This window comes from Heptranchias perlo, chromosome 9 (assembly GCF_035084215.1).
Source record: "Heptranchias perlo isolate sHepPer1 chromosome 9, sHepPer1.hap1, whole genome shotgun sequence".
NCBI classification, from domain to species: domain Eukaryota; kingdom Metazoa; phylum Chordata; class Chondrichthyes; order Hexanchiformes; family Hexanchidae; genus Heptranchias; species Heptranchias perlo.
The window spans coordinates 52,070,533-52,097,758 of record NC_090333.1 but is presented as its reverse complement, the minus strand read 5'-3'; the positions used below and the strand labels follow the sequence as shown (position 1 = coordinate 52,097,758).

The window sequence follows — 27,226 nt, the reverse complement described above, 5'->3', positions numbered from 1 at the left end:
TTAACTAGGACATTATTAATTAATCCTGACTCATTACACAGGACCAGGTCCAAGGTTGCCTGCCCCCTTGTAGGATCAGTTACATACTGCTCAAGAAATCCATCCCTGATGCACTCAATGAACTCGTCCTCAAGGCTGCTCTGCCCAATTTGATTTGTCCAGTTAATATGATAATTAAAATCCCCCATAATTATGGCTGTTCCCTTATTACATGCCCCGACTATCTCCTGATTAATACTTCTTCCAGCAGAGTTGCAACTATTAGGAGGCCTATATACTACGCCCACTAATGTTTTTTTTCCCTTATTATTCCTTATCTCCACCCAAACTGTTTCATTATCTTGATGCTTTGTCCCAATATCATTTCTCTGTATTACAGTGATTCCTTCCTTTATTAACATAGCCACCCCACCTCCCCTTCCTTCCTGCCTGTCCTTCCTGATTGTTAAATACCCTGGCATATTTAATTCCCAGTCGTTGTCACCCTGCAGACAGCTTAGCCCCTCCCCCCACCCATCCAGCAGGGGTGGGTGGGTGGGGGGAGGGGCTAAGCTGTCTGCCAATTTTATTCTCGAGGTAGTTTTCGGGAAGCGTGTAGGCCAAGAACATATGGAAGCATGGAATAAGAAATGCCCAATCTGTCCAGCATGCTCCTTCCACAGATCATCTACAAAAAACAACTTACAATACATTTTACGTCTCCCAAAAAGCTTTGCAAAATTTCTTCCCAACTCCTCCTCTCCCAAACAATGGGCCCTCGCTCTCTCTGGGAACCACTTGGCCTCAACTAAGTATCTCTCTGTGACACCATGATGGGAAAATAGTGGGTGAAAAACCACAAATTCATTCTGCCATCCCATGATGCAGTGCTTTGTTGGCATCAATGTCTTGCACTTCATGCTTTCCTACACAAATTACTTCAAATCAAGGACTACAGGTAGAATAGTGTGAATTCCTACTGCTAAACACTATTATATATTTTAAATGTAGTGACCTATTGTTACAAATCAAATTTAATCCTTTCAATACCAAATTAACACTGTTGCTCATGCAGTATTTAGGCAAATAATATTTATTATACTTTTACATATTTTCCCTCTGCTCTTGTGAAGGCACTGACCACCCATGCTGGGGTTCAGTTCCATCAGTTTCAGGCACTATCCACTACTTTCTTTTAAGTGGCCATTTTTCACATGTAAATTTAGAGAGTGAGTGTCAGTAGGATATTTGACTGAGATCATCACAGCCGATGCCAATCCTGTCCTTACCCAATGAATACACTAGCACATTGTTCAGCAGGAGTGATTCTGTTTCCCTTTCTGGGCTGGGAGTGCTGATGTCAATTTTGGTGTTCCAGTTGCTGCCTTGGTTGAGATAAACTAACTCAATATAGATTACAGATTGGATCTAGAACCTTCCTTGTCTGACTTAGATCCCCACTGTGCAATCTCGTTAGCAACTGAGACACAAGTTAGCTTACATATTAATTTTTATATATTAAATAACTGGAACCAATTTCCTTCTCCAAGAAAACTCAAAAGCCTTAATTTTTCAGTATTATAAGGTATAAAACTGCAATTTTATAAGGTATAAAACTAATTTTGCAGTATTATAAGGTATAAAATACTATTGCAGTTATCAAAGATTACTACTTTTTTGTTTATTCATGGCTCAGCATTAAGGGACATCCAGAGACAAATGTAATAAGGACAGATGTTGCAAGATTTTGATCCTGGTGGTTGCTGGGAATACAGAAAGACTTGGTTAGATTGTGTTGGATACCAAGTCTCAGATTTCCCACGTGCTAATGCATGTTCCAGCAACCCTGAAAGTAATAATGGCTGAAGTATGTCATTCCTCTATATATAACATACATCAGCAAAACATAACAAGTATCCACTTTAAAACCAAAATACAATTCACAGCAAGCTTTGGGTGGGTTTAAAATTTTAAAAATCAATTAACTGGTACAAATCAATGTGTTGAGAACGAGAAGTACACACACTGTTAATCATTAATCAACAGCAAACAAACAACCTTTAGAATGTTAATAAAGGTTAGAGAATTAGGACATCACCTAAAAATGATTGTGTGTGACACATTTTGAAGTATGAAAATTAAAAAATGCATGTATTGCAATCATGAATTTTTTTCTCCCATTAATATATTTTGCAAATGTTTACGTTGACATGTATGTGCATAGGTTGGCTGCAAGCTTAAAGGGGAAGAAATGTCAATGAAGAGTACTCTCTGTCCAAAGTACTCCCCAATCTCTGGAAAAAATACAGCTTTTAAAATGTAATTGTTCTCTCGGTCACATGTCCCTAAATGGCTCCATTTATTTCAATGGGAGACACTATATTGGACCTACTGGGGACCACCTTGCAGCCGCCAGACAGCAGGAAAAGCATTGTACTCTCTGCATAACCCATTGTTTCCAAAGAGACACTAGGACTTACTCTCCTTGGACGTTTCTCCCCTTTATCAATAGCACAAATTGATACTCACCAGGGTTATAACTACAGCAATTTGTGCTCTAAGAAAACAAGAGGAGCTGTTGTTAACAGTGCAGCACTTCTGCCATTGAATGGGCAAGTGGGCAGCCTGTTGCCTAACTCTGCCATTGCCCTCTTTGGCAGCTCTTAAGAGGCACAAAATAATGACATGTCAACAGTACTCCCTGTTCAATTTTCCCTTTTGCCTGCAGAGAGATACAGCAATCTCCATCAAATGCCTCCGTTCTTGGCATGGCATAATTTGATAATACTGCAGAGTGGGGAAAACGATCTTGTGCCTTCCCATTCTGTAATGCTACAGTTGCATTGCCGCAAGTGAATATCCTTTGGTGTGTTTTGCTGTATGTTACACAACCTTATTGAAATGCTGCATATGTGTTTGCAACATATAGAAAATCTATAAGCAGATCACAGGCACAGCAGATAAGAGTGGAAAAGGCAACACAAGGAACAGCCACAAACCAACACTGAAACAAATACTAAACATAGCAGCTAATTAATTACTTTAAGACAATAGAAATTGCAACATGCAGGACATGAGAGAGGTGATTTAACAAAAAAAAATTGTGCAACCTTCACTCCCTATATCTACTTCTAAGTAGCACTGCATCAAGTACAAATTTCTATGGTTTGTTTTTCCACATGAATGTGTTTGAAAGAACTACTTTTATATAAACCCTTATGCATAGCTTTGTTAAGGGTAAGTCATATCTGACTAATCTCTATGAATTTTTTGAGGTCACTAATAAGGTGGATAAGGAAGTGTCTATGAATGTTATCTATATGAACTTCTAGAAAGCATTCGATAAGGTTCCACACAGGAGATTATTAGAAAAAATGAGAGCTCACGGAATTGAACGTAAGAACTAGGAGAAGGAGTAGGCCATATGGCCCCTCGAGCCTGCTCCACCATTCAATAAGATCATGGCTGATCTTCGACCTCAACTCCGCTTTCCTGCCCGATCCCCATATCCCTTGATTCCCTTAGAGTCCAAAAATCTATCAATCTCAGTCTTGAATATACTCAACGACTGAGCATCCACAGCCCTCTGGGGTAGAGAATTCCAAAGATTCACAGCCCTCTGAGTGAAGAAATTCCTCCTCATCTCAGTCCTAATTGTTCAACCCCTTATCCTGAGACTATGTCCCCTAGTTCTAGACTCTCCAGCCAGGGGAAACAACCTCTCAGCATCTACCCTGTCAAGCCCCCTTAAAATCTTATATGTTTCAATGAGATCACCTCTCATTCTTCTCAAGTCCAGAGAGTATAGGCCCATTCTACTCAATCTCTCCTCATAGGACAACCCTCTCATCCCAAGAATTAATCTAGTGAACCTTCTTTGCACCGCCTCTAAGGCGACTATATCCTTCCTTAGGTAAGGAGACCAAAACTGTGTACAGTACTCCAGGTGTGGTCTCACCAAAGCCCTGTACAATTGCAGCAAGAATTCCTTGTACTCCAACCCCCTTGCAATAAAGACCAACATACCATTTGCCATCCTAATTGCTTGCTTTACCTGCATGTTATCTTTCTGCGTTTTGTGTACAAGGACACCCAAATCCCTCTGAACACCAACATTTAATAGTTTCTCACCATTTAAAAAATATTCCGTTTTTCTATTTTTCCTACCAGAGTGAATAACCTCACATTTCCCCACATTATACTCCATCTGCCACCTTCTTGCCCACTCACTTAACCTGTCTATATCCCTTTGCAGACTCTTTGTGTCCACCTCACAGCTTACTTTCCCACTTAGCTTTGTATCATCAGCAAACTTGGAAAAATTACACTCAGTCCCTTCATCCACATCATTAAAATAGATTGTAAATAGCTGAGGCCCGAGCACCGATCCTTGCAGCACCTCACTAGTTATAACCTGCCAATCCAAAAATGACCCGTTTATTCCTTGTCTCCGTTTTCTGTCCATTAACCAATCCTCAATCCATGCTAATATATTACCCCCAATCCCATGAGCCCTAATCTTGTGTAACAACCTCTTGTGTGGCACCTTATCGAAAGCCTTTTGAAAATCCAAATATACTACATCCAATGGTTCCTCCATATCTACCCTGCTAGTTACACCCTCAAAAAACTCTAGTAGATTTGTCAAACACGATTTGCCTTTCATAAAACCATGTTGACTCTGCCTTAGCATATTATGATTTTCTAAGCGCTCTGTTACTACCTCCTTAATAACAGACTCTAGCATTTTCCCTACTACTGATGTTAGGCTAACTGGCCTATAGTTCCCTGTTTTCACTCTTCCCTCCTTTCTTGAATAGCGGGATTACATTTGCTACCTTCCAATCTACGGGGACCGTTCTAGAATCTAGGGAATTCTGGAAGATCAAAACCATTGCATCCACTATCTCTGCAGCCACCTCTTTTAAAACCCTAGGATATAGGCCATCAGGTCCAGGGAATTTGTCAGCTTTTAGTCCCATTAATTTTTCTATTGCTTTTTCTTTACTAATCTTAATCATTTTAAGTTCCTCACTCTCATTAGACCCTTGGTTCCCCACTATTTCTGGTATGTTTTTCTTCCACTGTGAAGACAGATATAAAATATTTGTTTAATGTTGCTGCCATTTCCTTATTCCCCATTATAACTTCTCCTGTCTCTGCCTCTTAAGGGACCCCCCATTTACTTTCACTAATCTCTTCCTTTTTAGAAGCTCTTACAATCTGTTTTTATATTTCTTGCTAGTTTACTCTCGTAGTCTATTTTCTCCCTCTTTATCAATATCAATGTCTTGATTATTCTTTGCTGATTCTAAAACCCTTCCCAATCCTCAGGCTTACTGCACTTTTTGACAACATTGTAAGCCTCTTCTTTTAATCTAATACTATCCTTAACTTCTCTCGTTAGTCATGGTTGGATCACTTTTCCTGTGGTGTTTTTATTCCTCAAGGGTATGTATATTCGTTGGGAATTATGAATTATTTATTTAAATATTTGCCATTGCTTATCTACTGTCATATCTTTTAATCTAATTTCCCAATCTATCTTAGTGAACTCGCCCCTCATACCTACATAATTGGCCTTGTTTAAATTTAAGACCCTAGTTTCGGACTTAACTATATCACTCTCAAACTCAATATGAAATTCTATCATATTATGATCACTCTTCCCCAGACAATCCTTATTATAAGATTACTAATTAATCCTGTCTTATTACATAATACTAGATCTAAAATAGCCTCTTCCCTAGTTGATTCCTCGACATATTGTTCTAGAAAACTGTCTCGCATGCATTCTACGAACTCGTCCTCCAAACTACCTTTGCCAATTTGTTTTACCCAGTTTGTATGAAGATTAATGTCCCCCATGATTATTGCATAACCCTTGTTACATGCTCTTCTAATTTCCTGACTTATACTCTGTCCAACACTATATCTACTGTTAGGAGACCTGTAAACTACTCCCACCAGTGTTTTCTGTGCTTTGTTATTTCTTAGCTCCATCCATACTGATTCTACATCCTGATTTTCTGAGCTAAGGTCTTTCTCATTACTGCCTTTACCTCATCCTTTACTATCAGGGCTCCCCCACTCCTTTTCCATTTTTACTATCTTTTCTAACAGTCAAGTACTCTGGAAAATTGAGTTCTCAACCTTGGTCACTCTGCAACCACGTCTCAGTAATAGCTACTAGATCAAACCCATTTATCTCTATTTGTGCCATTAATTCATCTATCTCGTTATGAATGCTTCGTGCATTCAGATATAGCGCCTTTAATTTTAACATTTTGTTTTTTTTCCCTGACTATACTATCCCTTACCATTAAACTCTCTGTCCCTTCCTGACACACTCTGCTTGCTTTTACCCAAATCGCTACTCTGCTCTACAGCCTTGACTTTTCTTTTTACACTCATAAAATTACGCTTACTTGAACCTGCCACCCCTCTTATTAGATTAAAGCTCTATCTACCACCCTAGTTATTCGATTCACCAGGACACTGGTCCCAGCCTGGGTGGAGCCCATCCCAATGGAACAGCTCCCTCTTTCCCCAGTACTGGTGCCAGTGTCCCATGAATTGAAGCCCCTGCTTCCCACACCACTCTTTCAGCCATGCATTTAACCGTCTAATCTGTTTGTACCTATGCCAATTTGCACGTGGCTCAGGTAGTAATCCAGAGATTATTACCTTTGAGGTTCTGCTTTTTAATTTGGACCCTAACTCCTCAAATTCCCTCAGCAGAACCTCATTCCTAGTTCTACCTACGTCGTTGGTTCCTGCGTGGACTATGACAACTCTATCCTCCCCCTCATGCTCCAAGTTCTTTTCCAGCCGCAAGGATATATCCTTAACCCTGGCACCGGGCAGGTAACATAGCCGTCGGGACTCCTGGTCGCAGTTGCAGAGAACAGTATCTATCCCCCTGACTATACTATCCCTTACCATTATCACATTCCTTTTTACTCCACCCACTTGAATGGCCTCCTGTACCACGATGCTGTGGTCAGTTTGCCCATCCTCCCTGCAGTCTTTGATCTCATCCATACAGATAGCAAGTACCTCATACCTATTGGACAAGGTCAAAGGCTTAGGCTCCTCCATCACTGGATCCTGGTTCCCCATACCTGCCTAACTTGCAGTCACATCCTCCTGTCCCTGACCACAGACCAAATCAAAACTACTACCTAACCTAAGGGGTGTGACTGCCTCCTGGATCAAAGTGTCCTGATAACTCTCCCCCTCCCTGATGCATCGCAATGTCTGCAGCCCGGACTCCAGCTCAACAACTCTGACCGAAGTTCCTTGAGCTGCAGACACTTACTGCAGATGTGGTTGCTCGGGATCTCGCTACTCTCCCCAAACTCCCACATGCTGCAGTTATGACACCACCTGCCCTGCCATCCCTATTTAACCTTGTTTTATATATCTAATTAGTTAAAGTTTTTATTCACTTGATAGTTTTAGTTTTATTAACTAATCAGTTTATCTAGTTTAAGTTATTAATTTAATAAAATAGCGAGTTATAGTTTCCCAGCTCTTAGTTTAACCCAATGTCCTAACTTAGAGAGCAAAAAAAAGGAGGTAGCCTTTTGACTTAGGTCGGAAATTGGTCTGGAGGTAAGAGTTAGAGTAGGAATAAAGTGTATGTACTCTGATTGGTGCGATGTGACAAGTGGTGTTCCCCAGGGATATGTTCTGGGGCCTTAACTTTTTACCGTATTTATTAATGACTTGGATGAAGGAATAGGAAACTTGTATTTGCAGATGACACTAAGTTAGGAGGGGCAGTAAGTAGTGTAGATGGGAGCAGGAAGTTGCAAAGGGACATAGACAGATTAAGAGAGTGGGCAAATTATGGCAAATTGTGGGCAAGGGGCAAAGTCTTCCACTTTGGACCCAAGAAAGATAAATCGGAGTATTTTCCAAATGGTGAGAAACTAAGACCGGTAAAGGAAGAAAGAGATTTGAGAATCCAACCACAAATCATTAAAAGTTAGTAGACAGGTGCAAAAAACATTCGAAAAGACTAATAGAATGTTGGATTTTATATCAAGGGGATGGATTACAAAGTGGAGGAAGTGATGCTTCAATTGTATAGAACCTTGGTCAGACCCCATCTGGAGTATTGTGTTCAGTTTTGGGCACCATACCTCGGGAAGGATATATTGGCCGTGATGGGGTGCAGTGTAGATTCACCAGAATGATACCGGGACTTAGAGGGTTAAATTATGAGGACAGGTTGCATAAACTTGGCTTGTATTCCCTTGAGTATAGAAGATTGAAGGGTGATCTGATCGAGGTGTTTAAAATGTTAAAAGGATTTGATAGGGTAGATACAGAGAAATTATTTCCTCTGGTGGGGGAATCAAGAACAAGGGGATATAATCTTAACATTAGAGCTAGGCCATTCAGAAGCAAAATCAGGACGCACTTTTTCCACGCAAAGGGTAGTAGAAAACAGGAACTCCCCCCCAAAAGGCTGTGGATGCTCGGAGAATTGGAGCTTTCAAGACTGAGATGGATAGATTTTTGTTAGGTAAGGGTATCAAGAGATATGGAGCAACAGCAGGTAAATAAAGTTAGAGTGCAGATCAGTCACAATCTAATTGAATAGCGGAGCAGGCTCAAGGGGCTGAATGGCCTACTCCTGTTCCTAATGTTCCTTGCTCAGGAATGTCACCAAGTATTACTCTGAAGTTTAATCACTGTTGTTATGTAGGCAAACACAGCAGCCATTTTGCACAAAGGTCCCAGAAACAGCAATGAGATGAATGACCAGTTAATCTGTCTTTGGTAGTTTCAGTTGAGAGGAATCGAGGTGCAACTGCACGGGGCTCCGAGACCATCAGGGGCCCCGAGTGCACCCAGTGAAAGGACACCTACTCAACAGCTGATCCCTGACCATTTTGTCAGCTTTTTTTTTTATTACCTATTGCAAGCATGCCTTTTCACAATCGTACGTGTGTGTATTCGATACCAGTAAGTATTGTTAAGTACCATTGTCAAGTAAAATGTAGGGCCCCAAACTGAACCTTTGCACAGGGCCCCAGCAAGGCAAACACTGGTCCTGAGAGGGATTTTGGTCAGGACAATGGAAGAACTTCCTGCTTCTCTTTTAAGAATGCCATGGGATCTTTAATGCCAAACAACATTGCCCATATAATTCATGTTGGGTGCAGTTTCTAGACATTATCATCCCAATTTTCTTGTGACTTTCCTCCAGGGAACGCTTATTCTTCAAATGCAGAACACAGTGACACTGGGTTTCTGTCCCCTTTACACTGCCGTGAGATTTCCAGGGTTTCCTGTAAGGTGGAGTACCTGCATCCACAATTGGCACAGGCAAAGTGTTACGATGTGACAGGACGATGTTCCCACCTGTCTCACCTCAATTTCCTCTAGTATCGTCAGTGGGCCACCCAATTTCAGGAATGCTTAGGAAAAGTGGGCCTTAAGCCCAGCACCAGCTGCTCTCTGATCAGAGGATTAAAGAGAGGGAGACACCAAATACAAAGACTTTCAAGCGATCATCAGACCAAGATTCAACACTGGAGACCTCCTGGCTGTTGATTGTAGACAATAGCCAGAAGACCTGACAAGGATAGCCACTGCTACAGCAGCAGACTTTCCTTCCCCCTTTCCAGGCGCGAGGTCCTACTGGGGGCCAGGCATGTACCCTGTAAATACAGGTGGGTTCAGGTCCGATCAGGCACAGCACACTTTGGGTGTGCTGTGCATGCCTAGGGCCCAGGTGCAGGAGCCATAGGAAAATCAGCCCTTATGTTCATAACGATTGTGCTGCTTTGAAGAGTCATGGTTCACTTATTATCTGAGCAAAATGTGGTAAATTCAGGATATCTACGAAGTGGTTTAGGCTTTGCAAAATGCGCAGCATAAATCCAGCAAAATCACCTCAGTTTGAGTTTGGGCATCAGTTGTGAAACCATCTTGAAAGGCAGCCTCACACCTTTTAAGCTTCAAACAGGATATTAAAAATTTTACCAAAACTGAAACTCTGGTTAGCAGAGCTTTGTATATGCCTTTAAGTACTTAATGGTCAGGCTCCACTTCTGCCTAATTTAAAAGCAGTATGAAGACAGCTTACACTATTCTAAAGTAACTACTGGTTGCACTAATCATGTAAAATAGAGAGGACATGGCAGAGAATGCTGTCCATGGGTGGCGGTATTGGCCTCACCTGTTACACTATCAAAATTAACAGTAACTTTGCAGAAAAAGAAAAACTGAAATATGAGCTTATGGGAGTGAATGTTGCAGAATTATTAAAATATTTAGTCACACAAGACAACCACCTTGATCCCAACACAATGAATGTTGGTACTCGGGATGCATGATAAAAGTAAGCACTCACAGAAGAAAATAAAAAGTTGTGTGATTCGCAGCAAATTTAATTTCTTTCCCCCCCCCCCAACAAGAAATGCTCAATGACTGCATCAGGTATCGCAATAGATCAACAAAGTGGAAAACTTACCACAATAGGACAGTAATAAAAGCGGGAGGAAGGGGTCAGCACCAGGGCGAGAGAGAGAGGAGAAAACATAAATTACTTTAATCAGGGCAGGGATCTTTGAAACAAAAAAAAGCAACAAATTCCAGCAATAAAAGTAAATTAAAAAAGACAGCAGCTATCAAACCCACTCAAACATCACAGCACAGCACAACATGCAGTATCTGGTATAAGAGGGATAGCATACTCAGCACATCACAAGATAGATGATCGAGAAAGGAGAGGAAGCTAACACAAATCACAACTGGACAAGCAAACAGGCTACGGAGGTACTTTACCATGCAATGTTGCAATGTGTGACTCGTGAACAATGGATACAAATAATTGCATTGAGAAAAAAATGTATAAATCAAAACTAGTAAAATAAAGAAAAACCTTACTGCCAACAGCAGTGAGAGGCAAATACATGTCTGTGAAACAAAAAAAAATTAAAAGCTAGTGATAATGGAAGTGACTCATTCACAGGACTCTTCATTAGTGAGAAAATGTCTATTTAACATGCACCGTCTGTGAGATCTGTTCATCTGAAAGCATTTCACATGACCTCAGCAGAAAAAATAACAATTCTGAGATCAAAAGAAATGACTTCATAGCCAGACAACAACAGAACACCCACAGCCAGCACACACGGGCAAAGCATTCGCACGAGTCTTAGAAAAACATTAGTGTTCCAACATCAACTGAAATGACACCTACCTCCCAGCCAGTACTCTGTGTAACAGAAAGTAAGAGTCATGTCAAGACAGTCACACAACAAACAAGATCCTGTAAAGTTGGGATCACATATGCAAAAAGAAAAGCATGCACGTACAATTTTAAACATACGTTTTTAGATTTTTTTCCCAAGGATATGCTCAATTCTTACAGCAAAATTGAATTAAAGTCAATTCTTTTTTTAAAAAAAAACTTACCTAAAATCAAATATTCACAATGTTTTTTAAAAAGAAACTTCTGAAATTAAACTTAAGTGAAGTTTGCAAAGTTAGTTACCTGATGGACTATTTTGCTGAATGCATCTTGGAGTTTACCATGAATAGTCGCCAGTTTTTTTGCATCACGATTAGCCTCATGGATTGGAATTAGAACCTTGTAAACTTCATTAACTGCCTCGTACATTCCAGCCTGTTATTTGAAAGTCCAAAATATTTAATATAGCAAAAGAAAATCAGCATTTTTTATTATGCAATTTCAATAGAGGGTTTAAAAAATTTACCCTCAAGGCAAAGACTCCTGCTGAGTTATGGTTCCACAGGCACCAGCTACCTTCTGATAACTTACCCAACCTGAGACAGTGAATGTCAACAACTTATTTCACGAGGCCAATCCTGTCCTGGCCCAGCATCCACACGTGCACTTTCAACAGTGGGCTAATGGATAGTGATTAGGAGCAGGTACCTAGGTTGATTTTTATCCTCCTTAGTCCAAAGCTAATTGTTGATTGACTGAAATCAGCTAATTCCGTACCTGTGATGGGTAGGAGTTTTCTGTCATATTTCTAATATCTTTGTGCAGGCATCTAACAGTCATTTTAAATGAGTCCTCAACAGAGTGGGAGAGGGGAAACTGAACTCTGTGTCTCTCCACTCTGTAGTGCAGAATGTTGGCGTATCAGCACACTGTGATGCCAGCTCAAAAATTCTACCTAACAAAGGGCATCTTTTTAAAACTGCAAGAAATAGTTAGCTAAATAACATTTTACTAAAAAGGACCCAATAGTGTATCTGATATTCCAATGCTTAAGCTAGTTTCCTTGGGCTACCAGAGACTCAATTCTGCCAGCATCATCAGTGCTCACAATTGGAAGGTCAGGCAGCAGATCAAGGAAACTGACATTATCCATTTTGCCTGACTGCATACAGCAGATCATGGACTGGATTCATCACTGGTCCTGGACAAGTTCACTCTACTGTCCTGGCTGAAGCAGATTGCAAGTGGTTAAATGGAGAATATATATATATATATATATAAAAATATACACACATATATACAAACCCACAAATTATCTTCAGTAACACATTATTAGAACATAAGAAAACATGGAATGAGAAAAGACCATTCAGCTCATCAAGTCTATTCCTTTTTCAGACCATGTACAATTTACCCAATTATGGACTCTACCTCGCCCATTTAATCTCATACGGGTGACTCTCTATTAACATGCCCTGATCCCTAAAGGTTGTCAAGCAAAACCCTCGGTATATTCATTCATTTCCACATCTCCACCATTCAACCTGGTCTGCTCCCATTCACTGATACCACCCATGGCAACAGCACAAGAAAGCTGGAAAACTGAAATAATACTTACCATTGAAAACAGATCTGCAGCTTGCTCCAGCAATCCCACAAGACCAGCTTCCGTAAAATACTTCCCAGAGCAGATTCCTTCCTCATCTGGTGAAAGAACGTCATCAGAAACCGCAGACTCCTCCAAAACATTGAAAGAAATGTTCTAGAAGGAAACAAAGAAAGGCATACAGGCTATGGACAACCTATGGGATCAGCAATCTTTTCATTATTAGGGGAGCTAATGCAGCTAGTCTTTGATCAATCAAAGTCACCACAAGTACAGAACACTCAGAGGAATATTTATAGTTAAAAGCAGCTTGACTATATTTTTGTCACGGGTCACAAATGCAATCAACGCAGATCTATCAACTCTGCCCCCTTCAGTGGGAATCTCCCGTCCTCCCACCTGACGATCAGTCGTGCATCTCTACTGTACTGGTAAATCCTAGTTTCATGGTTTTCCTTTACTTTATCTTGCTGGAGAGACACTATGGATGTGGGGCTATCCCTGCAACTACAGCAGTAGTGAAAGCCTTCTATCAAAAATAAAGGGTCAATAGTTATAATAGCGGGATGATACGAAAGCCCTGCCTCTAGTGTTATATTTGTTTATTGCTATAGTGGCACTCACAGGTACTCATGATGTGGAGATGCCGGTGATGGACTGGGGTTGACAATTGTAAACAATTTTACAACACCAAGTTATAGTCCAGCAATTTTATTTTAAATTCACAAGCTTTCGGAGGCTTCCTCCTTCGTCAGGTGAACGATGTCACCTGACGAAGGAGGAAGCCTCCGAAAGCTTGTGAATTTAAAATAAAATTGCTGGACTATAACTTGGTGTTGTAAAATTGTTTACAACTCACAGGTACAGCTAGATGGACTGCGAAAATGGGCAAGATAAATAAATGAAGCAGTAAGAAGAGAGAGGGAAAGAGAGGGAAAATGAAGAAGAGCGAGGAAAAGAGAGGAAGAATAAAATAAACAAATATACTGCATTGAAGGATGCAATATTTGCTCTATTATAACAGCAAAGCTAGCAGGAGCCATGTAATCAATGTCTGGTCACATCACTCTGATGTTGACATGGCAACAATCCAACATCAGTACTTAAAAGCCATGATCACAAGCATCTCACCACAAGTGTGAGTGTTTTATTAACTTTTTATTTTTGAATCATCCAGCATTAGGAAAACATGGAGGAGAAAAGCCTAAGCATTAATTCAAATAAAGAAAATAAGTAGCTGAGAAGCATTAAAGACCTATTCAAATCTGAAACTGGCAACGGTGGTTGGGGCCAAGATTGCAAATCACTAGAAAAAGAATTAGGCATTAGGCTTCTGGAAGGATCCAGATCACTTTTATGAGCCTAACACCATAATACCACAGGAAAACCCCACAATGGCCACCTTCTAGACAGAAGCCATAGAGAGCTGTGGAAGAATAAAAAAAGAGGAAATGGGCAACCGATAACACATTAAGGAGAACGGAGAAGTGCAGCTGGGCCAGTGCTTGGGGAAGCACTCACTCTCTGCCCCCTCCCCATCAGTGAAATATGAAAAGAAATACAGAAGCACCTGTGGAAGCCCAGCATCCGCGAGCCCAGTCCCAGAGCAGATCCAGGGATCAACTGAGGATGCTAGAATTCACACAATCTGCCCCCTCCTTCTGATCAATTATTCAAAAAGGGAGAACATACACAAATACAGTGAGTCAGAGATAGACAAAAGAGTACACAATACTCTCTAATTTAACCACTTTCCCTATTCAACCCTTCGATGCTGTTCCAGAGCCAATGGGACCATCACAGGTGTCAGTACAATAAAGATACTTGTTATGAACTTGACCTCCTGTAGTATCATCACCCTAAATAACTGGACAGAGGGAGAAGTCCAGATGCTGTGCAAGTAGGAATCACTCCCTCCCCCTCCCCTCCCCTCCCCTCCCAACACTGATCCAGAATGTCAGACTATCAATGATGCAACAGTGATGGCGTGATAATCTATGAACCAAATAGCCCCCAATCCTCATCTGAAATGGTATAATTAAGAGCAGCTAAGCTCGTCCCTGCTAAATAAGATGAGCTCATTAGGTCCACAGAATTCAGTACAAAATACAGCTGTCAAACCAACCCAAAATAGAGGAATGAAGTCAACCTATAGTCTCTTAAGCAATCCAAACAAAAAAGTATCTGGGGTAGAGTTTCCACTTTGGGTACAATCAGCAAATTGGGCACAAATTCCGTTTGAAATTGCACTGGTAAGGTTACAGTTCAAGTTTCCGCTAAAATGCATTTGCATAATCACAAACGTGAAATCTTCCATGAACCAGCGTAATCGGTCAGTGTAACAGAACTTAATCGTTTTTTTTTCTTTGCATTAAAAATATTCATTCATGTATTTAAGAGTGGTAACCTGGTGCAGTTTTATTGATACAGCTGAAAATGGGTTTATTGCAAAAAAATAAGCATTTTTAATAAGAGTTTCTAGTCCTCCACCTGTGAGTAACCTGATTCTAATACACTGAAAATGACTTAAAAAAAAACTACACTGAACGATTTACTACTTTCATTGGTGTACACTAGTCAGTTTCTTAGTAACTTAAATATTTTTTAATATGTAAAAACATTTAAAATGTGCCTATGCGCCTAAGAAAACGAGCTTAATTTGAAGACCCTCCCTGAACGGCCACAGACAGGCGGAAACTGACCATCCTTGTTATTTCGATCTAGAGGCGTGGCCAGTTTTGTGAGCAGGGCTGGCTTCGGGCGCAATGATTTTTGAACCAGCGTTAAAGATTGCCGAAACTCGATTTACGCTTGATTTTCCACGATCTTTTGCGCTGGTTCGGGCAATCTAGCGGAAACTCTACCCCTCTGTATTATTTAGTGATGGAAAACAGCTGACTCAATAATTTTGTTAACCAGCTAAGTGTGAATGGTGGTGCAACAGGCCACCAGTTTTTAAAAAATGTTATTCAACGTTTATTTGGGGGGGAGGTAGGATCGGGCTTTACATCAGCTTTTATACAGCAGTGGAAGGTCATTCTTCCTTAGGTGAGACCATCTGTTCCAGGTGATTTCTGTACATGAGATACAGCTTCCTGTGTAATCACATTTATAAATTCCATGAGGTGACACGTGGCTGACTCGTGACGGAAAAGCTCACATCTGAAATTTGTCCACTGTTGCAAACAGTGCCTTGCTCAAGGACATTTAGTTCTTGATTTCAACCATGGCAATGCAGTCAACTGTCAAGTGGAGGCCAGGCACTTCCCTACACTAAAGGGAAAAAATTCAACAGGGTGAATAAACTGCTGATCGATATACTAGTGCTGCCAATGTTGGGATTAACTCTCCTGCTACCTTTCTTATGCTATCACTCACTAAACAGCAAGAGAAAAGTGAACTATGCAGAATCCCACCTCTGGGGACAGCCCACAACATTGAATGGAGGTCCAGGTACAGATGAAGCAGAAGGTCTATTCAGGGGCATAGGTGAGGGGAAGCCCTCTCCTGCCTTTGTTTTGAAAAGGAAACTAACCTGGCTGTGGTTGTACTTCCTAAACAAGATCGTTACCTTCAGGGCTCTTCCGAGGGTGGGTATAAAACGGATATTTCCCTGTTTGGCCTGGGTTCCCAGCATCACATCACCATATAGGTGGCTATCCTGATTAGAAGGTAAAGGCATATTTGCATGCAGAAGAGAGAGCGTCACTTTGCATCAGGCATTGCTAATATCTACCCTGGGAACGTTTGATACTGAAAATAAGAGGAAAACATTCCATTTCCCCACACAATTTGATGAGCATAAAATATATAGAGTGAAAAAGAAAGGAAAATCTGAGTGTAACTCACAGTCCCTTACCTGAAAGGTTACACATCCTACCGGGAGATACTTGCGATCTTCCAACATACTTAAGTACTCTGCTACTAGTGCTGCTGAATGCACCAGGCACTGCGCCGCTTCAGCACGATTGCTCCTCTCTGAGTGTTTACCAGCCATGTTTTGGAGCCATGTTAGCCGCAGGTCTGGCGATGTCTGGTATCCTTTAGCGATTCTTTCAGGAGTAAAAGGAAAAACAAAATTACTGATGAACAGCCCCCCTAAAATTAGGTCATCGCATGCATACCATTTATCCTTTTTTTGTTCCCCCTCACCACCCCCCACCCCCAAATTTTCTTCTTGCCTCACCTGAAGGCGTTGATTCATCTCAGTATGGCTCAACTATCCACTTTTAGGGATTTCACTTCATCCAAGTGGCCATTCTTCATGTTTGAGTCTAGATAGCGAGCAATGTCAGACTATTCAACCACAGAGGTCATCACAATCACTTCCAATCTGATCCTCACGATGTCTACAGATGTGCAATTTCCACCAGGGGTCAGCTGCCACTGGTAGCAATCAGCAACGCTGGCTGATTAGTTTCCCTTCTTTAGCCCAGGGCTATCGAGGCCAATTGTAGCATCTCAGTGGCTGCCTTTACTGAGATCAGACCAAGGATTGAACCTGGAACCTTCTGGTCGTATGACTCAATAAATGATGCATTAAGTTATGCTGTACAGGGACTCTATAGCCTGGTGGTTAGATTACATTATTTTACCTATTATTGAAATCAGGCTACTAGGCCTGTAGTTGTTTGTTGCCCAGAGGATCAGTTCATTTTTGCCATTTTAAAATAGGTGAATATTTACCCAAATCTAGTCCCATACTTCTAAACTGTTTAAATTTTTTTTATTGGATGCAACACATCATAATCCATTAAACTCAGTGCACAAGGTATCATATATAATACAGAAAGATAGCAAATGACCGTAACTGCAATGATAACCCTGATATTTGGTTTGGGGTGGAGGTGGAGTGCATTAGGACATACTGCTGTGCTTGCCCACTGAGTCAATGTCTGGTAGGTTTTGACCATAGTGTGTGAAGTATACCCTTCTTGCATAATGGTTCATTGCTCGCACCACCACTGGTGACATATCAACACTTCACCCAAGTGTTATACAGCTCAAAATGATCTGTCCTGTCATAACCCAAATTTGACAGAATTTATAACTATACTGCTAGATGTTTTTCTAGGTTCAAATGGGCACAGTATGAAAATTTCTCACACACCCTATTAGGTTTCACTGAAATTATTAATTAATTAAAATTTCTACATTGTAGAAGCATCAACATGGAGACTAATTTCTTCTGTGCTGCTGAATTGCCACTCTCAAATATATTGTGATGAGACGCACTGAAAACAAGGCAGGCAGTTTTCCACTGGGTATAAAAAGAGGCCACTCCCATGCACATCCGAGCCACTATCTTCACTGTTGGAGGCTAGGTAGCACGTTTTTCTCCCCCTCTCCAACTGCTGCAAGCTTGGTTAGATTAGAAGCAGAGAAAATAAAAGGAAAACGTCAGAGTACAAGGCATACCAGAGATTGAAACCTCATCAATCTCAGGCAAGATGGTGGGCAGAACGCACCAGCCTGAGTCCCTGCTCCAGATTCCTATCCAGTGATTCCTGGTCTAAAGTGCATGTGTGTGGACATTGGGTGAGGGCGGGATGATGCTAGGTGATTCACAATTGAATTGCCTGTCAACACTCATGGTCCTTATGGTGCTTATACCCGGTCACTTGAGCGAGATACCAGAGGAGTGCTGGTACCCATTGAACTGTACCTCTGTATGAATCAGATCCTGGGGAAAAGCAGGGGTAAGAGGATAAATTGGAGGAAGTATAGAAAGTATCCCACTTTGTCCATTTGAGAGCTGCTGAACATTTGCAAGAAGTACCTGTACATCAGGTCAATGAGCATCTCTGGATCTTCTTGGTGCTCTTTCATTTTCACAGTGTCTGACAGGATCATGTGGAGATTGAAAACCAGATCCTGGACCTATAACAGAGTTAACAAGGTAATAGTGAACAGCATTAAAAGTGAGAAATCCACCCCAACCCCAAAGAATACCCAAACAGGGTTGATAGAACCATTTTCAGGAATTATTCAGAAGCAAGTCCAAACGGGGCGAAGAGAACACACAAAAAATGACCATTTCAACCAAAAACGTGTAAAGTACAAAGTTGACTCAAAGGTTTGTTTTCTTTGAAAATAATATTGTACATTGAAATGTAAAAAAAAAACTTAACATGACTTGTCCAGTTCATCAATCACAGTTATACATCTTTACTATAGAGAGTAAGATGATGAATCTCTCACATTACTAAGGGAGCGTCCCATATCTACAAAGACCAGACTCATTCCCTACAAACTGTACAATAGCAGACAGTCAAGAAATCAGCTCTAAGTGAGCCAGCCTTTCTTCAATCACAAGCTACTTTAGGGCTAGGCAGATAGACTGCAATGATCTTTTCCCATCCTCAATATTGCCATGTTCCGAAGGTATCTACTGCTTCTCCTCACCTCCTCCCTGAAGTGCAAATTCATACTACGGTATGATTCCACGTATATTGGTAGCCCTCTGGTACTGTGAAAGCTCAACATGGGATAGCAGAGTGTCTATAAAAGTAGACGGATATTGTTGGGAAAGAAATTTGGACTCTAAGGAGAAGGATTTTATTAAATTATGAAGAAAGGAAAATACCACAATCTTCGCTACGGGCTGCTCAGATTGGGAACTGAGTGGTGTGGAATTGAATTTGCGTCCTCCAACTCCATGGCACTAAGCATTATCACTCCTTAATTTTTTTCATGATGCCAAGAGTCAGGCACCTTTTGATTAATATTACATCTGAAAAGAATTGCTCAACATTGAAACCTGGTAAGTATAGTTAGGTGTTAGCCTTGACTCAGTGGGAACACTCTCGCCTTGGAGTCAGAAGGTTGTGGGTTCAAGTTCTATTCCAGATACTTGAGCACATAATCCAGGCTGACACTCCAGTGCAGTACTGAGGGAGTATTACACTGTTGAAGGTGTCATCTTTCGGATAAGAGGTTAAACCAAGGCTCCATCTGCCCCCTCAAGTGGATGTAAAAGATCCAAAGGCCCTATTCGAAGAAGAACTAAGGAGTTCATCCGTTGCCCTGGCCAATATTTATCCCTCAACCAACAACATTAAAAACAGATTATCTGGTCATGTATCTCATTGCTGCTTGTGGGACTTTGCAGTGCGTAAATTGACTGCCATGTTTTCCCACGTTACAACAGTGAATACGCTGCAAAAGTACTTCATTAGCTGTAAAGCACTTTGTGACGTGCTGAAGTCGTGAAAGGCGCTATATAAATGCACTCATTTCCTTTATAGTTACGTAACAAAAAAAAGACAAGGGAGATACAATCATCTACCTGGTCAGGAAAGGTTGTTTCTCTCAGTTCCAAGTCTTCTTCAGCATATGTCAAAATTGTCTTTAAAGAACGTCTGAGGAATTCTTCATTAAAATTCTGGGATGTTCCAACCAGCGAGGAAAGGGACATGGTTACTTGCATCTTCACCCTTGCAAAATTCTGTAAGCAATAAAAGCACTGTTTTTACCATAACATTTTAATGCCACAGTTTTTAAGGAACAAAAGTTAAGAAAGACATAATCTAAAGAGGGAAAACAAGGTTCAAACAGTAGTGGAAATGCTTACATTGCCAATCTCAAAGTTTTGCCTCATGAGGAGGTAGAGTGAGGCACTAGCATGTGCTCGGATCGTGCCAATACTGCTGCTGCAGTGTCGCAGAAGCCTTAGGCACAGATCAGCACACTGTTCCGTTTCTTCTTCAAAAAGGAGTTCAGGAAACTGTAACAACAGGAGCAAATTAAATTAATCCATTTTTCCTTTCTTTTTTGATTTTCTGCCTTTCTCTCTTGAAGGTAATGATTCATTATTTTATCTATTGCCCACACATGTGCACTTTCCAGTAGGAGTCACTGGATAGTGATCACGAGCAAGAACCCTGGCTGCTAAACATCAGCTGAGCCATCAGGGAATATGATTTTACCTTTAAAAAATGTTTCTTGACAAGGTATTTTGTTGTAAAAAAAGTACAAGCACATTTAAAACATGGATAGAGAGTCACAAACAACAAAGATGATTCATTTTATGAATCAACATCATTCCCTCAATATAGAGAGGCTCAAGTGACCACATCTAATCTATTGGCAACATATAGCTCCTCCAACCTAAATTCAACAGACTTCCCCAACCCCAAAATGAGAAAAAGGGGAAAGGAACTTTTGAATTCCCCATTCCCTTTCTCTGACCCCTCTATTACTCCTCCACAATTAACTTAGAAAAAGACAGGAACACAAGCAAGCATGAAATGAGAAAAGGCGATTCAGATCATCAAAGCTTCTACTTCTACAGACAACATACAATCGACCCTACCACGGATTCCACCCCGCCATTCACTCGTCTGAGGAGAGGTTTTGCAAACTTTCTGCTTACCCCGTCCCAAAGGTACATGAAGAAAAACTGAAAAATCTCACACTAATCTATAACATGCATCCTTGACCAGTTGCCTTCTTTCCATGGTCCCAGCAGTTCAGTAATCATCATGAGCACCACAGCTGTCGATAATCTCCAACTGTACTTTCAAATTCTCTATCCCATTCCTATCTAGATTTTCATACCTTTCTTTTTTGTTTGACTGATGCTTCCCAGTTGAATCCTAACTAATTGATAACTAACCAAGGATGGCAGCGACCCCTTCAAAATAGGGACTTCAAGGTTGAGTTTATTGAAATTTGAGATTATGAAGGGTATTGACAAAGTTGCAGTGTGGTAAAAGGTTCAAAAAATAAAACTTAGAAGGGAAGTCAGGGAGATGTTTTTCACCCAGAGGGCATTAGACTCATAGCATTAGGCAGGGTACACAGAAGGGCACTGAGGCAGACTGTATAAGTGGGTTCAATAAGCAACTTAAAAAAATATAGAAATGCCTAGGTGAATGGCCAAGTCCCATAAGGCAGGACACAACTGAGGTTAAAAATAGTAATAGAAGTTGAGGTAATTTAGGAAGTAGTGATCAGTTGATGCTAACCTTGGATTTTGAAAGTCTAAAGATTATAAGAGGACACAAAGACTGGGGGGAGGGGGGTAATAGTAGATTGACAGAACAGGAAAAAAAGAGGAAGGTTACAATAGAAAGCTATTGGGAGTTAGAGATAAGAACTGGATCATATCACAAGTTTATTTTCTATCCTGTCCAGGGGTGACTGTGAAGAGTTATTGAGGAGATAAAAAATAGTACTTGCCATGAAAGAGGAAACCAAGGTTCTTGGAGACAGCTGTAGCAATAGACATGGGGGACTTCCATTTGAGGTCAGAGGAGATTATAAAACCAAGGAAATGAAGAGTGGCTAAAGTTGGAGCCATTAAAGATAAGGGATGTTGGTTTAATTTGCTAACGAGATGAAGAATGTCCTTGAATAACTGAAAAGTTTTTGTTGTCTTACTGAGGGGCTTGGAAGAGATCACAGTCTGATGATACAGCCACTGCACTGAAAGAACTGAAGGTTGTGAAAGCTGAGGATATGCAATCTGAAGCAAGTTTCACAAATGCAGAGTGGAATTATCAGCAAAGGAGTGGATGGGATTTAACGATGAGTGGAGCAGGACATTACTGCAAAGACGGAAGAATGATAGAGAGGATAGAATTCATGGAATCGCTGAGTTAATAGATAAAGTTAAAGGTGGATTGAGGGATCTGATGAGATGTCGAAAAGAGATGGGCATAATAGCTTTTTCCTGAAAATTCCTACGTTCAGAATTATTTGAATGTAATGCCCAAGTATCAAATAAACAACCATAATGATTTGACCACCATTTGTCAAAACTGTGATGTTCTTTTAAGCACAGATATATCCTAAAATGAATGTGCTGAAAGTCAAGTGCTTCTATGCCTAGACTAAAGAGTCACATCAATTTGACTGCACAATGACTGTCAATCACAACCCAATGTATTTACAGAGCATTTAACTACTGCCGTTGTACCCATAATATGAACCAGGGGCCCATCTGCATTTCAGCAGAACTGCAATTCCATGCAGCTCTGGGCCCCAATTCCTAGACAGTCTAGCAATGGGACGTTGCCAGACCTGTGATGCAGTGCTGTTCCCTCTCCTTTTCTTGCTCTGCAGTGAGAAAAAGCAAGGAAGTGATACTGGATTATCTCAGCATTAGTAGAATAAATTAAAAAGTTCTATTAAAACCAAAGAACCTATTAAAACTATTGGTCCCATGATTTTTCTTCCTTCTTGTGGAAAAGGGCATGATTCCCACTTGGTAATAACCTAGGGTGGTGTCATTGAAACCAGTTCACCGTGAATCTCAGGCAACAAACCAGTGTCCCATCTTTATATGGTGCAGTGTATTGCAGCATTCTGGAGAGTAGCCCTTGAACAAAATATTGTTTGGATTGTGGTCTTCAATAAAAAGTTAATGACATTTATCTATAGTAACATAACACCTACTTTAGATACCAAGGCTCTCTGGGTGGCGAAACAATGCTGTAGGTAAAGTGCACTCTGATTACAGGCCATAGTATGAAGAAGAACCTTCAGGACCCCTCCAAGCACACTCTCTTTGGACTCTGTCACTGAAACAGTCTGAAAAAGTGGAGGGTAAAGATTACAAAAACAATTTTTAAAATATTTTACAAATTAACTGATTCAAATTAAAAATGAATTACAGTATTAACAGTGAGATTATGCTATTGTTATAATTCTGTAAATCCTTTTTTAAACAATCATTGTGCTCATTAATATATAGGATGTTAACATTGGGAAATGGAATACATCATTAAGTGCTTAGCCATCAGTTATGGCATGGGTTAGATGTAAATCTGTCTCGACACTACCCCAAATCACTCCCAGGAAAGGGACAGCACAGATTAGATACCGATCTTTCTACCCTGTCCCAAAATTGTATCCTAACTCCAACCCTCAAAAGAGCATCCTCTACAGCACCAATGTGACCTATTCCATTTCCTACAAAACATTTGTGGCCTTTCAGAGAGATTTCCAACTTTATGCCAGTTCAGGGGCAGTTTTGTGCCTTGCATCTATGCATGCTAAGAAATGTGTTGAGATTGTCCCAATCCCATTTCACACAACACCCTTACAGCTGACAGAGAAAGAAGACTTTCAATCTATCAATCTAGGGTGAATTTGAACATGGATCCCAAAGGTGAAGGCATCGCAGTCTAGATTTTCCTATCAGCGTTAGGTTAACCCAATTATATTAAATCGAGGCAAGAGTGCTAATTCATAGGGACAGATGTTTGAAAAGGTGCCAAAGAACAAATATGGTAACATGCTGACAGTAGAAAATTTAAAACTCTTCCAGTGGATGCTTCTCCATGTCCAGTTTTTCTAGCAACTGTTTTTTGTTTTCTTACCTGAACAATTATTTCCAAAGTGTCCAAAATAATAAGGTTTGCCTCTGTTGCGAGGTTACCATCAATCAGTGCCTCATGTTCCAACTCAGCCCTTGATCTGTCACATACAAATATACTGTCAGAAATGGCTCAGATGCTTGCTTTGCGTGTATAAATGTTATGAACTGATTCACAATTTACTGTTAAAGATGGCAGACTAGTTTAATCTATAAGAGTAGCAAGTTGTGCATTTTCACTTTAGCCTTTATGTATACTAGAAATTCACAAAGCAAAATTAATTTTTGAAAGTAATTTATTTTATTTTGCCTTGCCTTCAATTTTCTTCCCTGTTTTCCTGTAGGCACTCACTAGTTCTGTGGTATAATGCCACAGAACAGATAAACTCCAGTGCCTCACTAAATGTGTAGGCCTAGACAGTGAGTATGGGCAGGCTATTCCATCATGGGGGAAAGCAACAAAGCCAAGCCCATTTGTGATCATTTTGTCTCTCTGCACATCTGCAGAATTCACTGGAAAGCATTTTGAAATGAGAACCCTGGTTAATTTTTCCCCTATTTAGTCTAGGGTGTTGAGTTGAAAAATAAATTCCTACTGCTTCCTTGATTGAGATCAAGGGACTCAGGGATTAAACCTGGGAACTTGCTGATCGATATAGCTCATTTCCAAGCAGTGCAGTGGATCTATAAACTAAGACGTCAGGAAAGCAGAAAAGTATGCGTTTTAATTTATACAGTAAAGCACATGTTCTGCCCAAAGTCACTTCAAAATGGGGAGAAAAAGATATAATCTGCAAACTAGGAAAAAAAATTACTTTTTCTATTATGGAAGGTGCTCTATTCCGAAAACACAGTCAATAAATATACCTTTTACAATGCCTTCATTAATCAAATTACATAATGGCTGTATCTTTCAAACACTTTTGCTGCAATATGACAAATATATTGTTCAATACTTAGCTTTCTTTTTGTGCCAAATATTTCTATTCTCTTCAATTGTTATTAACTACCAACATAATGATTGCCTGCCCGCCCCCCCACCCCCCCACCACCACCAACATTGTCCCAGAGAGTAAGGGGCAGCTTCAATGTTTTGGTTTGGTTAGCTTGACTACACACTTTTTTTTAGCCTCAGCTGTAAGCTGGACTTTAACCCTTTGTGGACTCACTTTAATTTAAACACAAACACTTCAATGTAACTCACTCCAAATCCATTCCATGAAAAAGTGGTAAACAAAATCTCAAATCACAACAGGCAGACTTCGCCTTTATACTGGTCCCACATCATGGAAGATTCTTCTCGTATTTATCCTACACTTTACTTCTGGACAAATTATTCTTCTGGGATGTTTGTGAATGATATATTGATAAAACGTTGCCTACACTAGCTCAGTCTTTTCCAGGACTTCAAAACTGTGGAACACCCATGAAGTTTGAAAAGGCTGAAAATAGAGCCAAATAAAATTCAGGCAGTTGCCATCGGGTGGTGCCAAATTCAGGTTTTAAAAGACTAGATTGTAGCAGATGGGAAAGACTGAAGGAGGTAAAGAGTTTCACAGTTTAGAGGTTCTGGGAAAGAATACGGTTAAGCAAAAGCCTGAGATGAATCGATTTTAACAGTAATGAGGAACAGCATAAAGTACCGTGTATTTTCATTTCAGGAAAGTTCAGAGGAGTAATTGCTATAGTATAATAAAAGAGAGGCAAGAAAGATTGGGGAAAGAAGAAGCAGAGAAGGGGAAGGGGAAGGAGAAGAGAGGAGAGGAGGGGAAGGGGGAGAGAGAGGAGGGGAAGGGGGAGAGAGAGGAGGGGAAGGGGGAGAGAGAGGAGGGGAAGGGGGAGAGAGAGGAGGGGAAGGGGGAGAGAGAGGAGGGGAAGGGGGAGAGAGAGGAGGGGAAGGGGGAGAGAGAGGAGGGGAAGGGGGAGAGAGAGGAGGGGAAGGGGGAGAGAGAGGAGGGGAAGGGGGAGAGAGAGGAGGGGAAGGGGGAGAGAGAGAGGAGGGGAAGGGGGGAGAGAGAGAGGAGGGGAAGGGGGAGAGAGAGGAGGGGAAGGGGGAGAGAGAGGAGGGGAAGGGGGAGAGAGAGAGGAGGGGAAGGGGGAGAGAGAGAGGAGGGGAAGGGGGAGAGAGAGAGGAGGGGAAGGGGGAGAGAGAGAGGAGGGGAAGGGGGAGAGAGGAGAGGAGGGGAGGGGAAGGAGGAGAGGAGGGGAGGGGAAGGAGGAGAGAAAGGGAATGAAGACAGAAAGAGAAGGGGAAGGAGGAGACAGAGGAGTAGAGAAGGGGAAGAGGAGAGGAGGGCAGGGAGAAGAGAATTTACAGTTGAGAGGGATCACCTATCCTGTTCAGGAGTACAAGAGAAAAGTTAGAAGCTCCTTGGATGGTTGGACTTCATAGAGAATCAACAGTTGTTACTGTTGGCACAAAAGAGGAAAGCAAGGTTTTGGAGGCAGCTTTAGTAATGGAGAAAATGTGGGACTTCCACTGTAGGTGAAAGGAAAAAGTGAAGTCAAGAATGTCAACAGATAAAGGGTGGAGCCAAAGAGGTGACAGCTACTGGTTGGACTGTATGTTTGAAGGGACAAAAGCCATAAGATTTCCTTTACTGCATCGAAAGATTAAGATGCAGCAATTCAGCATTGAACTGCAAAAATAATGAAAGTCTAGCTGAAAACATAAGATGCATGATCTTTAGGGAGGGTGTTAACTAGTCCCCTACTTGAGCATCTCAGTGGAAATGAGGAGCTTCCCCGTGGTCTTTGAACCCAAGTGCAGCAACATCTAGAAGGCGCAAAGGGCCAGACAAAATAAGGTAGCAGCTCAAACAGAAGACGTTAATGGATAAGGAATCCTGTCCTCTGTCTGTGCTGTACCAGAGATAGAAGGAGATGGAGAGAGAGAGAAAGGGACGGAGAGAGAGAGAGAGAGAAAGGGACGGAGAGAGAGAGAGAAAGAGAGGGACGGAGAGAGAGAGAGAGAGAGAGAGGGACAGAGAGAGAGAGAGAGAGAAAAGGACGGAGAGAGAGAGAGAGAAAAGGACGGAGAGAGAGAGAGAGAAAGGGACGGAGAGAGAGAGAGAGAAAGGGACGGAGAGAGAGAGAGAAAGGG

At 41.1% G+C, this 27,226-nt stretch overlaps 1 protein-coding gene across 3 annotated transcripts in view; it reads right to left on the bottom strand.

Annotated features, from left to right (window-relative positions):
- The window catches only part of dock7 (dedicator of cytokinesis 7), a 170,603-nt gene that overhangs the window by 16,595 nt on the left and 126,782 nt on the right, over positions 1-27,226 (bottom strand). For all 3 annotated transcript variants that reach the window (XM_067990418.1, XM_067990415.1, XM_067990416.1), the window contains 8 exons: positions 24,128-24,224; positions 23,202-23,336; positions 20,374-20,526; positions 20,089-20,247; positions 18,580-18,680; positions 16,660-16,852; positions 12,813-12,956; positions 11,498-11,629 (listed from right to left, as the gene is read on the bottom strand). In XM_067990418.1, the coding sequence (XP_067846519.1) occupies positions 11,498-11,629; positions 12,813-12,956; positions 16,660-16,852; positions 18,580-18,680; positions 20,089-20,247; positions 20,374-20,526; positions 23,202-23,336; positions 24,128-24,224 (1,114 nt within the window). The remainder of the gene's footprint in view (positions 1-11,497; positions 11,630-12,812; positions 12,957-16,659; positions 16,853-18,579; positions 18,681-20,088; positions 20,248-20,373; positions 20,527-23,201; positions 23,337-24,127; positions 24,225-27,226) is intronic.